The sequence below is a fragment of the Lissotriton helveticus genome, chromosome 1_1, assembly GCF_964261635.1.
Source record: "Lissotriton helveticus chromosome 1_1, aLisHel1.1, whole genome shotgun sequence".
Lineage (NCBI taxonomy): Eukaryota > Metazoa > Chordata > Amphibia > Caudata > Salamandridae > Lissotriton > Lissotriton helveticus.
Genome location: NC_136057.1, coordinates 511654175 through 511679878, shown reverse-complemented (window position 1 = coordinate 511679878; position 25704 = coordinate 511654175). Strand labels below are relative to the sequence as shown.

The window sequence follows — 25704 nt, the reverse complement described above, 5'->3', positions numbered from 1 at the left end:
CTCATAGAAAACATTTCAGTGTTAACCATTAAAAATCCTCCAGCTGTGTCTGTTGACAATCTGTGTACTATTGTTGACAATTTTCTAATTCGGTTTGCATTAAATGATATTCCTACTGCTGGTATCTCTCTGAATACATAGTTTGCCTAACAATGGTGTATCTATGTTTATAGCCACATTCACATTATGTCCTTCAATATTATCATCTGGAAATGCCCATTTTGTAGATTTAGTCTGTTTCATTTTTTCTCGATGCTTATATTGTTGTCTCAACCATATTTAGAAAAGCTTTCTCTTAATTTTTCATTTTACAAGTCAAATTATGTTTAAAGGCATAATCGTGTTAATTCTTGTGTTTCCCAAAAATATTCTCCAAAAACTTTAGCAGGCTTATTTTGATTAATTTCTGCAACAATCTTTCTTTTGTAAATACGTCATCTGAGTCAGAATAATAATATTCTAATTTTCCAGATCTATAAAATAAAATTGATATTATACTACAGGTTACTCCATATGTTAACGGTAAATGGTGGTACGTCACACCCTCGGAAACAGATGCCGGCAGCTTTACACAGACATAACAATCGCTGGCATCCATTGTCCTTACATATTCAGACAATAGTCTTGAAAAAGCATTTCTAGAAAAATCGCTGAGCGACTTATCTTGATGAATTTCAGGTCTATATACATGTAATTTTAAATTTTTCAAATCATCATTTCTATCTTTCAAACTCTCATTTGTTTTCTGTCTTTTAATATCAGGAATAAAAGGAATGATAATAGCAAGAATTAACCATATTAACATTAATATTCCAGTACAAATTAACCACATTCTACACCATTTTCTAAAAATGGAACATTTAGATTTAATCACTTCATTAGTAGCCATTTTTTTTTTACACAGCAATTTTCACCATCTTTTTACCTTCTATTGTCTCTTTTTATCCTTGTTTTCACTTACAATGTTCCCTTCAAGTTCAATTACAGCTTCTGTTTGGATGTGATATATATATATATATATATATATATATATATATATATATATATATATATATATATCCCTTTTGTTGCACTGTTACACTTGGAAATTCTTTTTCTTTTCCTGGTGTTACGGTTCACTCTCTTTCTTTTTCAACACCTTGACAATGCAAGTTCTCCTGACTACTGTTTACTTCTCTTATTGGAGGCAGTACCATGTAGGTCCACTCAGGTGATTTATATTTTTGATTTGGTCTCCTCACTCTTTTTGGCCTTTGCACAACATTCTATTTTCTTTCCCAACAACTCCTTTTGACTGGTTATTTCATTTACTTGATCCTCTTGTACTTTTGCTTTGTTAACCAGTTTAATTTTCAGTCCATCAATTTCTTTAGGCCAATTATCTCCTTTTCTTACTCTTTTTATTTCAGGTTCAGTAGTGTTTCGCTCCACTCTCCAAGTTCGTTTTCTTGAACTTCTCCTCAATTGAGTTTCGTCATCACTGTCATCTGTTTCTGTTTCAGATCTTTCTACAGTTTCATTTATAACAAATTTTACTGGATCTGATTCTTTTTCGGAATTTAAATTCTCTCTGGTCAGTTCTTTCACTCTGTGAGGAACTTATCCATAGCTGCTACTTGGAAGCTCATCCTGAGTTATTTCCTTTTCACCAGATTCGAGATTTCGGTTCCTGCTTTCAGAGCTTTATGACTGTCCTTCAGTATTTTCCGAATTACCAGTTTTATTTTCACTTAACTCAGTGTCCTTCTGGTATTAGTTTCTACCAAATCTCGACTTACAGGTCGATCTTCAATAGTTGGTATTTCAGCAATTTCATTTTCTCCTTCCGATGCAGAGCTAGTATCTGATATCTCCAGATGTCGACGAACAGGTCGAGCTTCAGTATCCGGATCTTTTTCTGGTTCACTCTTAGTGTCTGAATCAGTGGTGCTTTCACTCTCATGCAGTTTTTCAGGCTCTGGCACACGAATAGTGTGACTGGCGTGCACCCACCTTTTGATTCCAGCACACTTAACTGCAGTGGTACTAACCAGAATGACTTGTCGAGGTTTTTGCCAGCAAGGCACTAGACAATGTCTTCTCCTGTGAACTTTTATCCGAACTCAATCTCCAGGTACTAGATCATGAGCTGGATGTTTCTCTTTCGTTTGTGACTCGGTTCGCACCTGATGAAACACAGAAGTTACTACGTCAGACAGATTCTTGCAGTAATCCAGTATGATATCATCATTTATGCTCAACAGTTTATCAACTGGTACAAATGCTTATCTCATTACTCTTCCCATTAAAATCTCATGGGGGCTTAATCCTGTTCTTTTGTCAGGAGTACTCCTCAGGGTCATTACAACAAGTGGCAATGCATCGGGCCATTTCAATCCTGTGGCCAGACACATTTTTGCAATTCTGTTTTTTATTGTTCTATTTACTTGTTCAACCACCCCTGAAGCTTCTGGTCTGTAAGTACAGTGCAACTTTTGACGAATGTCCAGTGCTTCACAAATCATTTGCATTAATTCATTGTGAAAATTAGATCCATGATCTGTTTCTGTAGTTACTGGGAAACCGTAGCGTGGTTTTATCTCACGTAACAGGAGTTTGGCAACAGTTACTCCATCATTCCTAGTAGTGGGGAATGCTTCAATCCATCGTGAGAATAAACAAATGATCACAAGTACATACCTAAGTCTGTTACATGGAGGAAGCTCAATAAAATCTAACTGCATTCTTGTAAATGGACCTCCCTCCCGTCCTATGGTTCCCAAACTCACAACAGTTTTTTTCTTGTGTTCAGTTGTTGACACACAAGGCATCTCTGACAAAGGCTCTCAGCAATCATCCCAAACTTAGGATGGTACCATGTCTGTCTAAACATTCGTATCATGGCATCTCTTCCAATATGGGCTTGACCATGATACATTCGGGCCATATTTGAGATCATGTTATCAGGCATTACTGGTCTTTCATCTTTGTAAATCCAGATTTCATCTTCTTCTCTTTGTCTACATCCTGCCTTTAAACAGTTATCTTTTTCTTCTTCACTAGCCTTTGTTTTACCTCCTGCCATGCCTCCACTACTGTGTTAACATCAAAGGACTTGAAACATGTTCAGTTTGCCTATCTCGATTAATAGATGCAAGATTTTTAGCACAGTATTTTGAAATTTAATCCACATATTTATTACCACGAGTAATATAATCATCTCCTTTTTTATGAGCTGCGCACTTTACCACAGCTATCTTATCTGGCTATTGAATGGCATCAATTAACATTTTCACAAAATCAGCATTTCTAATGGGGGATCCTGCCAAAGTCATATAACCTCTTTGGGACCACAGTTGACCATAATCATGGACAACCCCAAATCCATACTGACTGTCAGTCACTATGGTGATCCTTATTTCTTTTCCATACTCACATGCTCGAATCAAAGCAATACATTCTGCAGTTTGAGCTGAACAGATTCCTTTCAGACAAGATGCTTCCAAGACATCTGCTACTGTACAGACAGCATACGCAGCGCTCAGTACACCCTCATCTGTCCTCAGACATGATCCATCAACGAACATTACGTAGTTAGATTCAGGTAAAGGTACATCTTTGATGTCAGGCCTTGGTTTAGTGCAATACTCTAGGACATCTAGACATTTGTGATCCACTTCATCTCTTATTTCCACATTCATAACATCAGGTGATAATGTAGATGGATTCACATTTACACACCTTGAAATTGTAACTTTGTCTGCACCTAGAATTGTCTTCTCATATTTTGTCATTCTGTTATTGGTAAGGTACTGTGTCTTGGTTCTAGTGAGGACAATCTCCACCGAATGAGGTACATACACTCTCAAAGGAAATCCCATCACTATACCGTCACTTTGTTCAATACTCATACTTGTAGCAGCTACTGCTTTTAAACATCCCGGCAATGCCCTTGCAACGGGATCTAAAACAGCAGAAAAGTATGCAATTGGCTTTCTCAGTTTTCCATGTCTCTGTATTAAAACTGACAATGCACATCCTTCCCTCTCACTGCAGTATAGCTCAAATTCTTTTTCATAATCTGGCATTCCCGATGCTGGTGTTTCACATAGACTTGTTTTTAGCTACTCGAAAGCTTCCAATTCTGCCTTATTCAGTGTTATTGGGTATTTTACATCTGCTTTTGTTAATCTCTGTAAGGGTTTAGCTATTAGTGAAAATCCACTAATCCGTTGTCGACAGTATTCAACCATTCCAAGAAACATTCTCACCTGTCTCTGTGTTTTTGGAGGTTTCCCTTTATCATTTTGATTCTTTCTAAGGTGACTTGTCTGATTCCCTTAGCAATCTTGTGGCCCAAATATTGTACTTCTATCTGACAAAACTGTAATTTTTATGGTGACACTTTATGTCCTTCATCTGCCAGATGATTTAACAATGTAACAGGGTCTGAAATACATGCATCTTTTGTTTTTGACGCCAATAACAAGTCATCAATGTACTGCACCAGAACTGATCCTCCAGGTAGGCTTAGATTTTCTAATGATTTCTTTAACAATTGATTAAAGATTGAGGGACTTTCAGTATATTCGGCACCATGCCAAAATACGGTCTCTGAACTGGAACGCAAATATTGGTTGGCTTTCAGGGTCTAATGGAACTGTGAAGAACGCATTACATAGATCAATGACTGTATACCATGTGGAATTTGATATAGAATTACTGCCGTGTTTGGCACAATTGGACAACATGGAACAACTATCCTATTTACCTTTCTCAGGTCCTGTACTATTCTGAACGTTCCGTTAGGCTTTTTCAATGCCATTATCGGTGAATTACAAGGACTGCTTTCTATTTCTCTCAAAATCCCTTGCTCAATCATTTTATCTATTACTGGTGTTATTCCTTTAATTGTTTCAGCTGTCATTTTGTACTGAGGAATATTTGGATAGCTTATTCCTTCTTTCACAGAAACTTTTACAGGATCTACGTTTTTCATCAAACCAATATCTTCTCCTGTAAAATCCCACACTTGCTCTCTGACTACCTCTTTTCAATTCTTTAGGTATTTTCTTTCGATCAAACACAGGAAACATACTATTCTTTTCTGCTTTAATTAGTGTCATTGTCATTTTATACAAACTATCCTCATCTCGAGTTTGGAGCTCAATGCCATCTGGTGAGCAATAAATGGCACAGTTCATTTTACACAGTATGTCCCTTCCAAGGAGATTTACAGGACTCCTGTCACACACTACAAATCGATGCATATCTTTGAAATTTCCAATCTCTATCTCAATTGGTTTTTTTAAGGACGTTTTAATCTGCTGATTAGCTACACCTACCACTTGAATGTGTTCACCTGAGAGAGGAACATTTTGAATTTCCACTGATCTAACAGTAGAACGGGTAGCACCTGTGTCCACTAGGAAAGTCACATCTACAACATTCACCTTCCCATTCACATATGATCCAGACTGATCTAACTCTAGAGTAGGGCCAAGCACGCACTCTTCTCCCTCTCTCAGGCACCGTCCGAAACTGTCATCCGACTCGCTTTGGCCTTCTTTCAGGCAATATTGTGGACTCACATGCACTCTGTTATTTCTTGTTACCTGGTCTCCTGCGCAGAATCCTGTATCTGTACTGTATCTCTGTGGGTTTACATTGTGAGGAAGTGGAGGTTGTGGCACCTGACACTGTGGATTAACTACCTGTTGCTGTGGCGATGCTTGTTGAATTATCTCATTCTGCACCTGTGGATTCAATGATGTATTTTCCAGATTAACGTTCGGTGGATACTTACACTTTTTCCTCCAATGTACCATCCTACCGCAAGTATGACATGGATATTTCTTCTTTAATTCTTCTATATTTCCAGTTAATTTTGGCTTATTAGAATTCCCTTTTACTCTATTTTGGTTCCCTTCTGCAATTTTATTTTCCAATTGAGCTACTTGATGCTCTGCAACCTTTACTTGTGCCCACATTGCTTTCTCCTTGAGTTTCCTTTGTTTTACTTCAATTTCATCACTACAGTATTTTGCATGTCTCAGGACTTCGTCCACGGAACATGATTGCCATCCCATCAAATTATGCTTAAACATATCCTCTATTTCTGGTCTCAATCCAAATACAAAGCGATATACAAAGTGACTCATATCCTTTTCATTCAATTCCTCATATCCACTATACTGTTAAAACACTAATAACAGTCTTTCATAAAATGCATGAACTGACTCTTTGGCTTGTATTGTCCTGTCTATGTTTACCCAATCTGTTTCTTTTGTTGGGATTTTATTTTTCAGAAACACTCTCACTTGCTCATGTTTTCGCATTACTTCAGGTCCTGGGGCACCTGTCACTTTATCTCGTGGATATTCTTCTTTTGTCCAGTTCACCGTTATCTTACACTTTGACCATAGATCGGCTGGTACTTGTTAGACCTGGCACCATTGGCGTGGGTCTCCCTTCCATTTTTTCTGTTGCCTCATGTGTTTTTCTGATGTTAGATGCTTTGAGCACTGTGCCACTGCTATTCAGTGCCACAGTGCAAGTGCTCCCTACTGTAAATTGATGTATTGATTAGTGGTTCCACGATTGGAAATTTGGTTTACTTATCAGACCCTAGCACAGTGCACTGAGTGTGCACAGGGCGTGTAATCCAAATGCTGCTAGTGGGCTTGCAGCACTGGTTGTGCCACCCACAGAAGCAGCATTGTAAAATGTGTCTAAGGTCTGCCAATGCAGAGCATACGTGCAGTCCGGTACTGTCATGCTCACTGGGCAAGTGCACCCACTTGCCAGTCCCTAAACCTTCCCTTTTCTTCATATTAGTCACCCCTATGGTAGGCCCATGGGCAGGGTGCATTGTAAGTATAAGGTAGGACAAGCCCTGATGTGTGTGGCATGTCCTAATAGTGAATTACAGCCATTTTCGTGTTTCACTATTGCAAGGCTACCTGTTCTCCATAGGCTAGAATGGGCTGCTGGATTGTTACATGTTTATAATCCTATCAGACCCAGAGAACATGGTAGAAATTCAAGTTTAGTATGCCTGGACTCTGAATAATAAAATACATCTTTTAGTAAAGATTATTTTAATATTCTGTGTTTGCAAATACCACTTTTAGAAAGTAGGTATTTGCTTGCCTAACCATTTAAGCCCGCCTCTGCTAGGTTGTGTATTCCTTGTCTGGGTTTGTGTGTGACAGGACTGCGGAATTCCAGGAGACAGGCTGGGGCTGCCCGGTGGTGAATAGGGAGATCTGCATGTAGATGGGAGGGAGGAGACGCACCTGGGACCTGAACAGGGCTGGGCCTTCCCTCTATAATGCTGGCTCCACCCCCTGTGGTGTGTCTGATGTCTCTGCCCTGCACACTGAAAGAAGAGGAGGAAGACTGTCAACAAAGTGCTCCTGGACTGTACTTGCCTTCCACAATGCTGGCTCCACCCCCTGTGGGGCGTCTGATGTGCCTGCCCTGTGCTGTGAAAGGAACGGAGAAGTCTGGTAAAAAGAGTGCTTCAGAACTGGCTTGAACTGGGCAAAGGCCCCTCTCCGCTCAGAGGACAAAGGATTTTGGGGTAGAAGTATTTGGACTCTGAGCCCATGAAATTAGATCACTCCTGGAACTGACTAGAAGAAACCTCTGCTGAGGAGAAGGAACCTGAAGAAACTGAGGAGAGACTATTCCCAAGCTGAAGTGCTGCTTGGGGGATTGGCCTGCAGTGGTTGCCTGGCTGCCTAGAGAGGAGAAAGGACTTTGTGGATTTCACCTTTACTTTCAACTTGTGCTAAAAGATCTCCAAGGGCTTGGAAGAGAGCTTGCCCCCTGACCGAAGTCCCAGGACCAGTGGACTTCACCAACCTTTGTGAATTGCTGTTGTTCCAGAGGCTACAGAGGCAGAGAGCTGTGACCGACTCTCACGACCGGCCCGGTGTCCTGTTGGCACCGCACTGAGCAAAGTCTGCGCTCACCGACTCTGTCTCAATGCCGTCAACGAGCCATAGCCTGCACCGCGACTGGAAGGACACCGCAACGTGCAACGCCTCGCTACACCAACTCGAACTGGTCTGACCGACGCGTCACTGCTGCTGACTTCGAGTCCTGTGAACGCACCGGAGTTGGGCACCGCTTCGCAACGCACCGCCCGTCCCGCACCGCTGTCTGGACTGATCAACCCCAGCTCCCGCACCCCGGCTCGAACGCCGCACCGTAAAGCTGGAAGCACCGCAACGAGCAACGTCTGCCCCGAACAACGCAAGCTCTGAGCTCACCGACGCCGTCAACGAGCCGTAGCCTACACCGCGACGGAAGGGACAACGTGACCTGCAACGCTTTCTTTTTGTACACCGCGATGATCCCCGGAACTGGCTCGCACATCCGTGCCGTCCGCCCCAAGGAAAAGGTACTGTGTTTGAGTCTGTCGACATTTGAGTGGGCCCGGACCGCCGTGGTCCGCTGGATTTGTTAGACTGTTCTTTCAGCACGCTGTAGCCGACAAGGCTACCGACTCGCACAGAACTTTGATTTACACCTTTTTAACCAGAACTCTTGAAATTTGATAGTACTGTGGATTCTTTGTGTCGTTTATTGGTCTTGTGATAACTCTATATAAAGTATACTTATTTTTATATAAAACCTGGTGTGGTGTCCATTTGTAGTGTTGTCACTGGGTTACTGTATGTGGTGCTTTACTTACATCGCCTCTGAAATAAGCCTTGACTGCTCGCGCCACGCCGCCTAGAGGGTGAGCAGGGGTTATTTTAAGAGGGTAATTCCCTTGCCCTGACTGGAGGAGAGGGTCCCTGCTTGTTACATGTACTTACCTGTGCCAACTAGAGACCACCAATTCTAACAGTACTACTATGTCAAATAACCCATCTAAGTCTAACTTTTGAAACTTTCACAAATCGATCTACTTGCCTATACCACTCTACTGGCTTCTCTCTCAATCTGGGAAAATCATTTGTAAATGATAGAATATCTTGTCTACTCCAAGGTACATGCACATATCCTCCTCTAGGTATTTCTCTCATAGGAAATTCTTTTACCACTTCTTCCTTTTCTCTTACTGGAAACGCTAAAGTGGATTTGTCACTGCTTTCCTCTCTTTTCTTTGTCCGAATCAGTTTCCACTTATCAATATCTCCCGATTTTCTCAATAACACAATTCTTTTATTTGAGTAATTCTCCCTGCTGTATTCATGTTTTCTATATCCTTGTCAGTAAAATCCACGCTATAAGGTTTCTGCAATATTTTGTATTTTGTAAAATCAACATCCATTTCACCTGCTAAGCTTTCAAACTGATCATGCATGCTTTTAGTTTTCCACGTAATACTCTTACACATGAATGTAATCTCATCATCCAGATAATTTTTCAATCTATCTGTACAAATTGTTCCAATTATTAGTTCTTCCACATCAACTTTTAGCCTTGCTACATCTAACAATTTTGGTTCCGTTTCTTTCAGTTTTAAGTTTCTGATCCAATCACTTAATTCCTGCTCTGTTGGCCCTACTAGAGTTTGTGTTAAATCGATTTTCTCTACACTTTTCTCAGGAGTTATAGAACCAGACTTCGCTCCTGTTGGAAATTTATACGGAAGACTCTGATTAAAAGTTAAATCTGGCGGTGTCATTTGGTTGGTACGTTTAATTTCTGACAAATCCGGGTAAACCTTTTCTTTTACTTTTTGTAAACTCTAATTTAAAGGAATAGTTAAAGATGGCTCTTTTATCTTCTGGTTTTCATAGACTGGGATGACAGGACCTATTGTTACTGGAACAGTTACAGCTTTTGTATTGTTAGTAAGATCCTGTATCTTTTCAGTTAATTCATTTGTTGAATGTATATATTCAGAAGTACTCTGTTGTGCTTCTACTTGTTGTTCTACTCTATTTCCAATACTCTCCATTCCATTCCCTTGTTTAGGTGTCCCAGTATATCTAGTTCAGATTAATGGAACATCAGAATCATATCTCATTTCAACCTTCTCCGGGAGATCTCTGAAGTTTGAGAATCATTTTGGAGTTTCTGCTAGTCTATCCTCCAACTGTGGAGCACTTGGAGTTGTACCCATAGAATTTGCTTGGTATGGCAGTGGTCTCCTACTTAGGATCTCCTCCAACACTGCATCCTCGGACCCACAATCCTCATAACTCCTTTTTCCTGTTTCTATACTATTCCTTTTTTCTGTACATTTTCGCACTTTTTCCTAATCTATCAATCTAACCGGATACATTCCATCGCACATGTTAGCATTTCTCCACCTTCGCATTCTAGTCTCATGCGTTTCTCTCCAAAATCCACGACCTCTATTTCTTGGCCCTATGTAGTCTCCAAACCTTTCTTGCTCTAAATCATGCATTTCATCTTCCCACTCAACTAAGGCTTCAAATTGAGTTGGTCTAGGTCTTGGTTCAAGCTTTATCATCTTGTCTCTCAAGTTTCTTAACACCGTAAGACTGAAAGATCCTTCTTCTGGGAAAGCTATTGCACCATCATTTCTGGTATACCTTGCCTAATTTTCTAACCATATACCAATATGGTAGCCATATTTTGTCATCATGTATGATGCAGGCATTTTCTGCGGAGGAATTATTTTTCCCTCTCTAGTTTCAATTACTTTATCCTTTTTTAATACATTTTTCAATTTTTGAAACCATGAAGATTTCTCTTTCTCCATTCCATAATAAAATTCCATTTTGTCATTAATCTCCTGTCTTTTCAAAAGATCGCTCTCTCTTCCGTAAACTGCTTTGTAACACCAGCAGCGCAGTTCACGCTATCACACCAGTTAGGACAAGATACGTTTCATTAGTGCTCAACCAATTATTTTGTTGCTTCCGCTGATGCACCATTCAGCCCTTACTCTGTCTTGGTCACGCAGACCAATCCCAGCGCGATACCTTTGACGTCAGCCCTGCTCCGGCTTCTGCAGCTTCGACTGACCCTTCCCTTACAAAATGTATCAGTACACTGTATTTACACTTTTATACAGCAAAATCAGTTAGTAACTACATAAAACAACTCCATTGGTCTGTTTCGCTAAAACCAAAAGGATAGTTCTTCATTCACACAAGAATTCTGTATTTCCAGTAGACAGCGCTTACCTCTTCCCTACCACAGAATTTCTACTTTTCTCTCAAGCTTAGGTTAAACTTTATAAATTGTCTCCGGGTAGAGTTTTAAGACAGAATACACAATGATCTCTGTACTCAGACCCAAGATTTCACAGGTTGCCCTCGCTATTCATTCATTACTTTTACACGTAAAGGTCCCTAAACTTGTAACATATGACGATGTCACCACTTTGAAACAGACTATGTGATGTGCGACTTCACTTGCCACACTTACTCTGCCTACAGACAGAGTGACCAGCTTCCCACACTTTCCGGAAGCCTTTTCCAGACGACATATAACGTAATACAAACTGAACAGATGTTAGTCCAAACTGAACAGATGTTAGTCCATAGAATTCCATATATTCCACTCTACACATCTTATATCCTAGTCAACCTATAGCAACCTATGCTCTGCTACCAAGAATTACTGGTGCAGCGCAGCTCCAAGAATTCTTCATAAACCATCACCTTAACCCAATGAATTATTCACTATCTTCTCACAACTGGGCCCATACCTCTTACCTTTCATTCACTCACACATTTATTCTACTCCGAGGATTCAGTGGAGACCAAAATGGAGAGCCGCAGTGCTATAGTGGAGAGCCTAAACTTAAAATGTATACATTATTTATAACTGCAGTTTATTTTAATACCATGGTTTTTCTAAAGAAAAGATTTAAACACCCCACTATTCATTTATTTCGATGGATCAGCTAGTAAAAGTTAACTAAAGGACAACAAGACCTGCTTAATTCTCCATTTATTTAATTTTTAATTAGAGATTAAATCTCCTAGCATGATCTCTATGTTTTTTCTTAAAGGAAATAATTCAGTTATGCATTAATAATCCTGAAAGAAAGGTTAAATTCAGAACATTTATTTTAAGCATGAGAGTTTAGAAAAATAAGAAAACCTATATTACCGAAATGTAGGAACGCCGACATCAGCACAAAAACAAAATAGTTCCCAAAGAAACACCTCTCTCTATCTCTCTCGCTGTTCCCTTCTCATAGGACTTCGCACCCATTCAAAAGTTAAAGTTCAGAAAAATGTCAAAGTCCCTGCGCCATAAGAAAAAAATTGCGCAGACTGACAGCATCTCGGGGTGCAAATATCAGGTCGAAAAGCAAGCTTATTTCAATATCCCAAATGTCCTCTTTTATACCCTTTTTCACTAACTTATCTATCTAAATTCGTAATTCTTATGTCTTGAAATGTTCGTGATTGGTCAATCTAGAGTTGGATGAGCATCACCTCATCGCTTTACTGTTCGATTTATGCAAAGTCATCCTAATGACTGGAAAAATAGTGGTGTATTGTTCACATTTTCACTTCCTTCGAAGTGTCCTTTAAATTGTTATTTGGTGTCCCATTCCCACGAGTTAACTTGCTGACTTCAACAAAATTTGGCATGTGCTCCATGAGGCAGGCCACGCTGTCCTTGACCCATACTGCTCAGGCACAGGCACCTCGCATCTCCAGTTGGCGCATGCGTGCTTAGACCGCCACCTCGGAATTACAGTCAGTTTCCATTTTGTTTGCTCACACAGGCCTCAATTTAGGAACTATTATAGACACAAACACAAATAAACGTAAATGTAGGAAATAAAGCCTTTCTGTTTACCTCCCCCTTCTAATAATATCCCAGTTAATATTTACCTAACTTTTAAGCAACACATATGCATGTTTTTACTTATCAATTTTCATAATTTATGCCACAAATAAACAGACAAAAAGCACATTCATGCAATTTTCAATTAGATTACGACAAACGCATACCCTTTATGACACAGTATACGACAAATTAGTAAATTATGCTTGGCAATTTCATGCAAATTAATATCCCACGTGTATTTGTGTGTGTGCATTCTATTCTATGTTGGTTAATTTCAAAACCACACGTTTAGTACATATTATTGTTTCGGAAAATTAATTTTACAAGGGGTATACAAAAAATGTTGTTTCCACCTTGCTCCATCATTGGCTAAACTAAGTACTAGGGCCCTCAATAACCCCTTCGACGCTCATGACGAGCTCAGCTCGTCATGAGGTACACCTCTCGTACACTCATGACGAGCTGAGCTCGTCATGACCGCGCTGATGGTGTTAAGAGGTGTTGGAATGTGACTACGGAGCTACCAGGTGGTCAGACTTTGTGAGTTAGGCAATTACAACTCTTCTTCCAAAATGGGGAATAACGGCAAATATTGGGTCCTTTTCCGAGCGTGTCTTCCCGGAAGCAGGTGGAAAGTGTCAAAGGAATAGTCCGAATGGCAGGAGGATTGTTTAAGGTTGTGTGGCTGGGTGGCTGGGGTGTGGTCAGGTTTCAGCTTATCCATGAGGAACTGCTGCTCACAACCCATGGTTTGGGTGTCTTCAGGCTCGGAATTATGTCCCGGAGTTTGCAGACCCTCCAAAGCACGGAGACCCTTAAAATTTTAGTTGGTGAAATTCCACCAGAGTTATTGCTCCAGGAAATTCTGCCACTCGTTATGAGTGCCCTAGTGATTGTAAATAATCATTTATACTGTGTCTATTGCAAGGCACGAACACTGAACAAATTATTAGATTTCAGATTAATCTTAATAAATATTTTTAATTGAATTTTAAATTTCTTACAGATGTTAAAAGCAAGAAAAAGGGTGAAACTTTCACATGATGATGTAATGCAGAAAATCGGAGAGCTTTTTGCATTAAGGTAAAATCTTTATGTATATGCCATTCGATCAAATTAGGTTGAAATGCGAGATTGAATTGAGGCCGAGATGTCTGATCAATGACAATATTATGGACTGTTATGTAGACCTTGTCTTAAACAGAGGCATCTGAAACAGAAGTTAATGGAACGTTTCTTATGTGGATCAAAGCAGCTAGCTAAAGCATAGACTGTCCCAGTGGCCGTTAGACACCTTCCATGAGGCAGAGCTCTTGTCCCTCAGCCACCAGGCCACTTTGACTGTAAATGTGACTTTAAAGCAGGTCCCTTTGAATGTAAAACGACATTGCCTCAAGGCAGTCACTGCGTCGTGGCAAAGAGTAAAGGGGAACAAACTTCACCTCCACCTTCTAACACGTCTTGCTGCAATTGTTCCCCAGGACAATCTCTTTCCTAATCCCTAGACTGTCAACAGCTTTGAGTTGCAGTAAAGTTATCAGAAATCAGTTCTGAAAGATTCCTCAAACAGTTGTCACAAATCCTACTACTGCCAATAATTTCTTTACAAGATTATTATATCTTTTCTGAGGTTTAATCATAGCCAGGGTCACTAGAATTGTGTAATTCCATGGCCATTATACATAACGATGTATGTATTGCAGATGCCACATAATCCACCATATGCTGCATAATTTGCAGATATCAGCAAAAATCAAAGTTTGTTCGTTGCTAGCTCAAGCAGCTTATACGTTATTACATAGTGATGCTTGGTTGCTGGACCATTGCACGCATTGACTTGTCACCATTTCGTAGCTGAATGCTTCATGGATCTTACACTGATAGTAATAGGGTAAAACAATTCCCAAGACATTATTAATGTGTCTTAAAATGGCAAACTAGTGAAATAATGCTACCACAAAATGTGTAACATATGCCTCATTGTTTGATTTTTCTTGCTGCATAATTTAGTTCTTCATCTGCGTATAAATCCAGTGGCCTAATCAGTTACTACCTTTACTAGATTGGGTCACATATTCTTAGTCTGAGAACCTTTATGCTACACCTTTGTCATGTAAAAACATCGAGTAATTGGACAACTTCAATTTCTGCAATTGTTTATGTAAGGTATGATAATTATGATCACTTCACTTCCCTTTTTAGCACATATTATCTAATGTATCTAGCAGCTCTCTCTTTTTTGACAAAGAGAAAATGTGTGAGAAAGAAATCATTATTTTCTCATGAAAAACCGTCTTCCTGACGTTCTTCTACAATCTACATTCACTTTTTAAACAGTATTTACCAAGTTTTCGAATTTAAAAATACAATCCTAATATAGCATGTATATCACATAAGTCAAAACAGATAAGAGCAGAATAAACAAGACAGGGGACAGAGGGACTAACCAGATTACTCTGTAGACAGAGGACAATGTTGATAGCAAAATAAGCTCTCTTTCACCACCCCATCCACTCAGAAGGAGCAGCAATAACCACTCATGTCAGACCAATAAATACAATTTTCCACCTACATCGTCTGAGGGAACTAATGAAAAGGAAACATGAACTCAGAGCTAACCCAAAGGGTACCCCCAATGTCACCGCTCAATCATCCAAGTCTATTAGAGGAGATTTCTGAGCATTTGTCTGGCTAAAATCATAACTCTTTCAATGAATAAGAATAAAAGCTTGAATTTGAAAGCATTTAGCCTCCAAAACAACCTTGATTTCTATTAACTTTCTTCCTTGCTAAAGTTTTAGAGCTAGAGTCCAGCAAGAGGAGCAGCTGCCTGCCTCTCCCTTTTACCCTCTTCGATTTGTTGGATACCAAAAACCATGCCACTGATTTTCAAACGCATTGCACTTGTGTTTAACTCTACAAATTACACAGTCTTTAAAGCTGTGAATTCACCAGGGGAGTTATTCGCATCCTGGTTGTCACTCACCATACCATGGATATTGAACCACGTTAATTGACAAGCTCTCAACTTTGTGTTCCACTGCTTTCATCTCAGCCTCCTAGATAACCCATGCATGCACCAACTCCTCAGGCTGGTCATTCATGGACCTCAGCAATATACTCTCTTTACTCAGTTGTGTATCATCAGGGAAGTCACCATCTTATACCTTCTGATTCCTCTTTGTGCCTGAGGCTTGTGTCTTGAAAAAGTCCTCATTATATTTCTTACTTTCCATCATAGCAGGGATCAATCAAAAATGCTTGTGGGGGCTGTATAATCAAGTAAGTTGCAGTTGTGATGCAGATGCTGTGGGGGAGGGTGATGGCAGGACTCCCTTCACCGGATATAGACCACACTCCTCCACACCCTTGGGCACACACTCAGGGAGCAGTGTCAGTTATGCCTCCAGGACAGCCACCGGATACTGGAACAGTGCTTCTCCACTCACCTCTCTCAAACCTCCCACCTGCAAACCAAGACCAGGGGGTGGAGGTTGGCTGCTTCTTCGATACACGCTCCTAGAATTAGGCCTCCTATCACAAGAGCCCAAACAGTCAGCAGGGTCAGAGAAATGAGTCAGCAGGAGAATGCTAGGCCTTCACAGCCATCTTGACCTGCAGCCGGCCATGCCCCCATCCCACGTACAATTTAATTACACTATGTATTTGTGGAGATTTCTGGACTTGTTTCAATGTGTTATGAACTGATTATTTCTAATGAGTATATTAGATTTAGTAAAACACAACCCATAAATATTACAAATTAACCTTTTTGGGTTCCTTTGTGGGGCAACCAAGGTCTGTGGGCTGACCTTACTTAAGTTGAAAAGGAATGAACGGACAAAGTATTCTTGGAGAGCTTGACACCCCCTTTTAGCATTTCAAGTGAAATTCAGTATCGTACCAACATAGATACTTACAATTAAGGAATTAATGTATGCGGTTCCCAAAAAGTTCACACTGCTGATATGGGGTTTTGGCTTTTTAGGCTCCTGCCGCATAAGGGGCACATACCTGCCATTTACTATCTTTTGTTAGACTTAGGCCCTGATTCTGAGTACCTGGAGTTTAAATGCACCTGATAAAATGTGATTCCCCAGGATTTGTGCACAGTCCGGAAAGTCTATCCTACTCATTCAGGGCCTTAGGTACCTTGGTATTCCAAGCTTTGCCATCCGTGACTGCAAAATCCACGCGCAGTATGCTGACGTGGATTGTGATATGCTGAGTCACAGTTTCATTGTTTTTTATGATCTAACTCATCTTGTCATTTTGCTTCCAATGAGAAAAGCTGTTATGGCAGAATACAGGTTCTTTGTTGAAAAATATGAACATGTTTTTCTTGTGACATTCTTTTTTTCAATGTTTTTTTTTTAATCAAATCGGAAACTGCAAGTGAATACGCCCAACGAAGTAATGAGCTCAGGCAAGCTTACACATATGAAAATTTAGTCAGGTATCCAACTGCATACGCATGCACCAAGTAGTCATGGTTATAAAAAGTTTTTTGGGGGAATCTAACAACTCCATGTGAGTGCGTGTGATTGTTTTGATCTGTCCCTCCGGTGCTGTTTCCCCCTTTAACTTTGCCCTGTGACAATCTCTCTTTTACAGCAAACTGTCGGGTCTGATGGCAGAGTCTCTGAAGACCTATGCCACAGTGGCCTGCCTCTCAGAATAGGGGTTATCGGCAGAAAGGTGTGGGGGATGCAAATAAGGCAGTTATACTCCTGGGCACTGCGGTCCCTTCTGGCCAGTGCAGGGAGAGCACGCCAGGGTCCGTTGCACTGTAGATAAGGTATTTTTCATTTGTTTCTTTGTCCCCCCCAATGGCTGTATTTTTTTTCTTCTGATTTTTGCTTCTTTTTCAACACCCAGGATGTTACTGTTTCACTTTTCAGTACTGGTTGCTCTACATCTGTGTGCCTCTCTAGAGCTGTGTACAGGAGTGGCTCTAGGCTCATGGCGGCCCTGGGCAGGGAGTGTAGGTAGGGTGCCCCAGAAGAGGGGGTCCGGGTGGGGCCAGTGAAGAGGGGGGTGTCAGAGTGTCTGGAAGTGGAATAGAGCCGGAGGCTGCCAAATCCCTGCCAGCGGCCGCCACGCAAATATGTATCCATCCTCAGGGGATTATTATATTAAGGATATATATTGGCGTAGTGGCCCCTGGGGTTTGGTGTCCCTGTGCAGGTGCACAGCTTGCACATGCCTAAGGCCGCTCCTGCTGTGTAGTGCCAGATCGCAACATCGGTATTTCGATCATCTCTGACCTGCTTCCATCTCCAGTCCTCTTGCCCTAGAGATTTTTCTGGCCAGAAAAGGGATTTTTCCTCTTGAAGCTGGGCCCCCTCTTTTTTCCCCACTTCTTAGTTGTGCAAGGGCACCATGCCCACGGAAAGGGGCTGCCCTATCCTCAGGCAAACGAAATCATGTAAAAAGAAGTCCACTTTGTCTACCATTGTACACAATCCAGCCTTGGGGAAGATAGAGAAGTAAAAGGTTTCCTAAAACTAATGAGCTCCCTGCTCCTAACTTGTTTGGCAACAACCTCGTAAACCTGTATATCTGAAAGAGACAATTAGTTATAGATTCCTTACCTTGTGAATTATCCCCAAGCGTCGGACTGTATCCGAAGCATTTTTTCATCAGCAGTACCCCTACGCATCGAAAGGTGGCGTCGACGGCTCCACGTTCGGCGTTGTGGTCGCCAGGATGACGTCGCGGCAGCTACTTAGACACCGCCCTCACACGCTGACGTCAGTTCTTTTTCCGTGCCAGCCAGCGCAGATCCCGAGAGAGTGGTACCTCCAGTCACTTTTTGACTGACTTTTGTCGACACCGTTTTGAGTCCTCGACCCCTGGTGCGCGTAGGGATGCCCGATTTCAAGGCTTGCGGTTCCTGCCGACAGTTGAGGTCAGTGACGTATCTGCACTGCGTGTCCCTGTTTTGCCTAGAACATGACCACGACTCCAAGTCGTATTCCGACTGCCGAACCATGAATCTGAAGTCTTTGCTGGAGCAGTCCCGAAAGCTTCTCGATGCCCTGCAGTCGGCTCTTTGCCGTTCAAGGTCTCGGTCGCTTGGGAGGACGAGAGACCGGTCACGGAGCCACCACCACAGGTCTTCTTCAAGTCTTCATACTCCTCAGGTAAGTCAAAGCACAAGAAGAAGTCGAAGAAGCATAGTTGAGCTTGGATTTCTCCCCGTCCGTTGCGACGAGGGATGCGGGCGTGCCCCTCCCGCTGCTTTGCGTGCGGAGCCTGCTGGGTCGAGTTATCCTCCCTTCCCAAGACAATAGCGGCCCCTGCCCAGCTTCAAAGCTTTTACGAAGCGATGCATGCCATCTTTGGGCAGCCCGACTCCGCTGGCCCGCCTTCGGGCCCCACGGACTCGTCTGGGGGCTCTGGGCCTTCGACGCCAGCGGCTCCAACACCGCAGGGTCCCCTTGGATCCAGGCCTGGATCCGGATCGGTGCCGGTCGACCTTGTAACACATCCCCCGGCACCGATTCCACCGGCACTGCATCCGTAGCAGACGCCGGTTGTGTCCCCAACAAGCTTTGACCCCGGCCTCCATCCTGATGTGGACACGGAGCCGGACCTGCGTCGACCGACACCGGATCCAGTGCCGACTGATACTTTTGTGCCCTTGTTCTACCCTGGTATTTCTTTAAGGCCAGATTGCCAACCAGAGGAAGGTGAAGCGGATTGGGTTGGGTCTGGAGACCCTTCGACAGAGCAGTTGGATTATGACCCGGACTGTAGAGAGGAGCTGAGGGAAGCCAGTGGCCTGGATACCTCCCCAGACCTTGGCATGTTGTCTCCTCGCGCCCATTGCACCAGAGTGTCAACAGCTACCACTGCTTTGGGACGGCAGCGACGTGGGCATCTCTGCACACATTCACGAAACACTACGGCCTGGACAGCCAAGTCCGGAGAGACAGCTTCTTTGGCTGTTCTTTTCTCCAGGACTTTCTGGTGTGAACTTGGTTTGCAGACCAACCTCTGTGGTTGGTATTGCTGGGGTATCTATTCACAAGGTAAGGAATCTATAACTAATTGTCTCTTTCAGATGAACAAGTTACTTACCTTCGGTAACGATATATCTGTAAGAGACATAGATTAGTTATAGATTCGTTACCGCCCCACCCATCCTCCCCGTTCTGCGAACTGACTTCTAGGGTTAAGGATTTTCTTTTCAGGGCCCTGGTTTTGCACACCAGTGGTCAATGTCTTGCATGTCTCTGCGCTTCCGGCATGGAAAGTCGTGTACAGAACTGATGTCAGCGCACAAGGGCAGTGTCTAAGTAGCTGCCGCTACGTCATCCCAGCGACCACAACACAGATGACGAACGCGGAGCCGACCGAAGCACCTTTCGACGCGGAGCGTTACTGCTGATGGAATAATTCTCCAGATCCAGTCTATGCCTGGGGGTAATTCACAAGGTAAGGAACTTATAACTAATCTATGTCTATTACAGATATATTGTTACCGAACTTAAGTAACTTGTTCACTAACCTCTGTTCAAAGTTTATAGTGATACTAAAGACTCCGCTCAGATAGAAAGAGTACTGAAATTAGTTCTGCTTAAAACTATAAACAGTACCATTTTCTGGAGTACAAATCCAACACTGATCATCTGATGAAGTCTAACATGATGAAAGACAACAAGATTGGCAGTTGACAGACCAGCCTTCTTGAAAGGGTAATCATTAGAGAGCTAGTTCTGAAATATGCAAACTATTTTATTTTTTTAACATCCCAACAAATGGGTGTACAAAGTCCCGGGGGATACTTAAGCCTAAAGTTCAGCTGCAACCGCTACATCAAAGGGTGTTCCCCGACTAGAAAACCAGTCACAAGTATGACCATCTGAACTTCCCAATTTCAAATTGTTTACTCTTCTGTATGCCTTACCTTCAGCCAGTTCAGAAAAAAATATTTTTATTACATCTGCCTTCAAGATGTCAAGGTCTCTGTCTACACCAACCACACCAAGTCTCTGCATCTTTTATTTGTCCTAATGCCTGACTCCTGCTGCATGAAATAGATTGCCTTCAGCAATAATGCCAGGTCTTGTAGCATCAAAAGTTATCTCTACCCCTGAGGTAGCCACCAGAATATTCTGATAGTTCAACAGGGATATGGAGAATCCCAACAAAGCAGGCTTGCGAGGTGCTTATTGATGACCCTAATACCACATACACTGTCTGCCTTTTGACTTGGGTACCACATTAGGGGAATGATCAGGAATGACGGCAGTGTGTCAATGGTCTCAAAGTTCCAGTCTTCAGAGAATGCATTAATTGGTGCTGCTTCCAAATCTGATCTTCAGATAAAAAAGACTGAAGGGAATTCAGTCTCAGTGCGAATAGGTCTCTGACACAGGGACCCCATTTGCCTATTATCATCTGAGTACCCTCTGATGCAGTCTGCTCTGACTGTAGTTTGTAAGAAATGCTCGAGCTCTCCAGAACAAGGCAAAAATGCCATAAATCATTGGCTAAGTATGGCAGAAGTTTTTACCTTTTACCGCTGAGATGTTTGACATATATCACCATTGACACTTTGTTAGTCTGCAGCAAATGAAATATCTGACCCTGTCCTTCGCAAGAGAGCTTACTATGGAAAAGCCTACCAGAAGCTACAGACCGTTGATATCTAAACTTTTCACATTAACATATTTGTGGACCCTTTTCCTCTTGTAAAGACCTTGCAAAATTGGATCCCTAGCCTAATCTTTTGGCATCCGTGACTATTTAGGGCCCTTTACTAATAACTTGAATGGATCACAGTAGGAGATCCACCGTACTTGCTACTTCCCTTTTTTGGATTATGTCAGCAGAGAGGACTTTCTTCGTTGACCCAATTGTGCACTTTTCAGTGTTGAGTCACTAAAACTATTGATTAAGGCCAGAAATGATGTCCTTCTGTGGGGATGCAAACCCGGTTGGTCTCAAATCCCAGGCATTGTTGAAACTCTGTTCCAACCCGAATACAAAGCTGAGAAGCCTCATGGGCCATGAAAATCATATTGGATAGATCTTCAATCTTTAAGTGGTTGATGTACAGGAGCTTTGTGAAGTACCACAATGTAGACAAGATCTTAAACTATGGGAAAATAAACTCAGACGTGTGCCCTACGGGAAATCTCCTCCTCCCCTACAATGCAATGGCCCCTCAAGCAACTTTTGTTGAAAGAAATCACTGGCCTTCTTCTCAGCTGCAAAGATAAGTACAAATGTGTTAATATACTTCTTTAACAATTGCCAAGAAGTTATTTTTGGGAGACTGCCAATGTTTTAGACTGCCAAATCTACTAGTTTACAAACAGCCAATAAAATTATTGATCTGCGACTTTCTGCAGGTATTGCACATTTGGCATTGCCCAAGAGATATTTGCATTCTGCATCCAGCCCAAGAGTAACATGAGGCCTACTTGAGTATTGGTTTCTTTTGTGACTCGAAATATAGAGCTCCATCTATAAGCACCTGTCCACAACCTCCAACTTTGTTCAGTCATGTCACCTGATCCACCAACAAAGCAAAAATCATTGGAGTTCAGCTTTTGACCACATACTGGGGAGAGTGTTAATGATGTAATGTGTGAGAAAGTCATCCTTTTAACCCCGATGGCCCAATTTTCTAACGGCTACTGGTGGTAACTGACTCTGACTGCTTTCTGGGCCCTGCTACCCAGGACCTGGGCCAGTGCTCTGATTAAAAAGGTATATGGTAATTAGGTGTAATTACAAATGGCACTGACAACCTACCTGCCCCAGGTATATGGTAGGGCATGTAGAGTTAGAGGCACAGCAGCTTTGAGGCACATAAGTGTGCACTGCTGTGTTGCCTGTTGTCCTTTTAGAAGTCAGCCCTGCTTTGCAAGCTGCTTTTAAATTAGGATTACATGCACATTCGACTTTAGCTTTAAATGTTCTTCCAAAGTCTAATACTACCTTATTTTTACGTATAAATCTCCCCTAAGGTCTACCCTAAATTCCCCCAGGGTTGGGTGCCAAGTAAAAATAAGCAGGCACATTTGAAAATATGTTTATATGCCCTAGTGAGGGAAAAACTACCAATTTCGTTCCCCCCGCCTTGTAGCACTTTTAGCTCCATAGTCTAACATGGGACCACTGCAATACAGCGTAACTGTTGACTGGAGTGAGTTAAATAATATTTATAGGACTTGAAAGAGTGTAAATGATAGATTAAACAACTTGCCACTGTTGGATTTATCATAACTAATACAGAAAATAAGTTATAGAACTGTGAGCCAAAATTCAAGCAGCCTCTCCTGATTGGCCAGCCCTTAACAGGCTTAGCCAAACTACTTTGATGAGGTGATAAGTGGCCTTCAGAGGTTATCTGGTGGCAGGAGCTCTGCAGCTGTAGAGAACTGGCCAGGATGTGGGCTTGGTAAATCAAACTGGGCTACAAAGAGAGCAGGACAGTAAAAAATGCCAGCCTGGCCTAGCCCCTCTTCCTGTATCCCACAGCCTGATGGCAGCCCTGAAATTAGATATTTGCAGGAGGTCTGGAATGGGACTGTTAAGGGAAATGAGCCACACCAGTAGGTTTGTTTAGACAGCTCTTACTCCCAAGAAGAGACATTTTCCATCTTGAATTTTAAAGTGCAGTGCTTGTGAGACAAGAAAATGCCACACTTTGGAGGATGCTGTCATGCTTTTGGGTGGCACCCTGTATCCCATTGGTCAAGAGTGCCTCCCTGCTTGCCATCCCAGACCATTGAATAAATATGTGAAAGCTGCATAGCAACTCAGATCTGCTTCCCTAAACTACAAGGTGAAGAAAGACTGCCCTGCTGAAACCCTGGTCTGCATCCCAAAGGCTTGTACTCTTAAGGACTGTGTCTGCTGCACACTTGGAACTACAGCCCTGAGGGCTTTACCTCGCTTCAGTAAGGATTAAGGAGTGGACTTCCTGAAAGCAACAGGTTAAGAGATCTCACCTGCATCATCTCCCTAAAGAAGTCTCCAGCTTGGAGTGCGTCCGGTGGTCTTTAAAGGATTTTGCTAGGTGCATTGTGGGAAATGTAGTCCCAGCTTCCGAGGGGGAACTCAGAGACTCTGGAACCTTAGATTTGTGTTGTGGACACTTTGAACCCTAAAGTGGAACTTCAGGAAGAAGTTCCAGAAGTTAGGAGCAACTTTTGTAAAAAGCTCCATAAGGTGACTGACCTAACTTGGCAAGTCAAGCCGACTACCTCGCACCCACTCCCACTGAAGGCTCCGGAGCTCAAGACTTCCAGGAGTTGACTGGGGGCTCCCTCTGAACCAAGCTGACAAAGTTGCTGTTAATCGGGCCTGCTGTAGAGGCCTGCTCAATGTTGAAAAAAAAAATCCTCCAGAACAGTTTCTAAGTGTAAAGGTAAAATTTTGACTGTGGCCTCCTGCTTGGTGTATGCAACCAGAGCTCCATCACGGTCGACCTCAAACTGAATTTATACCAGTCAAGCCCTCCCAAGTTGATGCTATATGTTTTTAAGCACTACAAAGTGTTTATTCTTTAAACATTTATAGCTCCGGTTCCCTATATTGGATTTTGTTGTTTTAGTCTCACTTTAATCATAAAAATATTTCCTATTTTTATAAATTGGTTGTGGATTTTTATTGTGTGTTGTGGCTTACTTATATAATGTATTGCTATTTTTAAATGCTTCACACACACCTGTCTCCTAAGTTAAGCCTGCCTGCTCGTCGCCAGTTACCAAGTGATGAGCAAGTGAATAATTTATTGAGACCTTGTCTGGACCTTATATTGCGTTGGTGGCCTTATTGTTAGTGGTAGGTGCCTACTTACCTCTACAAATAATCCACCTTCCAACATAATGGTTTTACATAATAATAATAATATGTACTTTCTGTGCGTTTTCTTCAATATATATCCTCTGCATGTTGTTTTTACTCACCGACGGTGTGAAGAATGGCTAAAAATCAGTAGGACAAATCCCTTGAGGTTTGACACGAATTCTCTCTGCCACTCTTCTGACGAGCACCACATTGGCCAATTAAATAACCTGGAGCACTGCAGTTTGTAGCCACAAGGTGTTTTCAATAATGGACCATTGTTTCTTCTTGAGCCAGTGAGTGTGGAAAGTAAAATATTTCACTTGCTCAGCATGGGAGATGGAATAATTGGGAACCGTGTGGCTCTGTTGGAAGACCTCACATAACTCCCAGATTTGGAGTCCTCCTGCTGTCATGAAAAGATAACACTGCTACCATCAGGCTTTTGCCTCCAGTCATTAGACTGGCAGAAGATGTTGGTTGGGAAAAAAGTTTCATCTTCCAGGACTTGGGTGGAACCATCATTTGCGGGGGGACTTTGGGAAGTCAACCCGGGCTGCTCGCTGGCATTCTGGCAGTTTTGACATCTGAGTGCTACAACACAGTCCCTCACAACTCTTTAAATGGTCTAATTAAGCATACATCAGTGTTATATAAATGCTGCATTAGTTTCAAGGCCCGTTATTAAAATAAAACGGGAGAATAACAGCATATATCTGGCTGCTAAGAGCAAGCAAATAAGAGCACAATATGGAGAGAATGTTTCAGGAAGACATTGGCAAACTAGATCACATGTTTTAGGAAATATTACTGTAAACCTTTTGTGAAACGTATTTGATTTGCAAGTGCTATTATTCTATTTTTGTGTTTGTTATTTTGTCTAAAAAAAGGGGGAATGCAAAATCTTTGCCTCTAGTCCGGGCATAGAATTCATTGTTTCTATTGGTCCTTGTTTCATTTTGCTTTCAAATCAGTATTTTTTAAATTTTTAACGATTAAAGTAACATTATTTTAAAATACTATGCATTTTCCCATAATGAAAAGTTCTTCTTCGTCATCAGAACTACTTCACTCCTTCCTTTTCTTTATTGTTAACACGCTCCTTTAGGAAGGGAACTGACAGCAAAGCTACTGCAGTGAAATGGCGTGCAGTTTCCATTCGTTAAT

At 41.9% G+C, this 25704-nt stretch overlaps 1 protein-coding gene across 2 annotated transcripts in view; it reads left to right on the top strand.

Moving 5' to 3' along the window:
• RMND1 (required for meiotic nuclear division 1 homolog) overlaps positions 1-25704 on the top strand; it is a 494724-nt gene that overhangs the window by 385412 nt on the left and 83608 nt on the right. For both annotated transcript variants that reach the window (XM_078673969.1, XM_078673970.1), the window contains one exon: positions 13733-13809. In XM_078673969.1, the coding sequence (XP_078530095.1) occupies positions 13733-13809 (77 nt within the window). The remainder of the gene's footprint in view (positions 1-13732; positions 13810-25704) is intronic.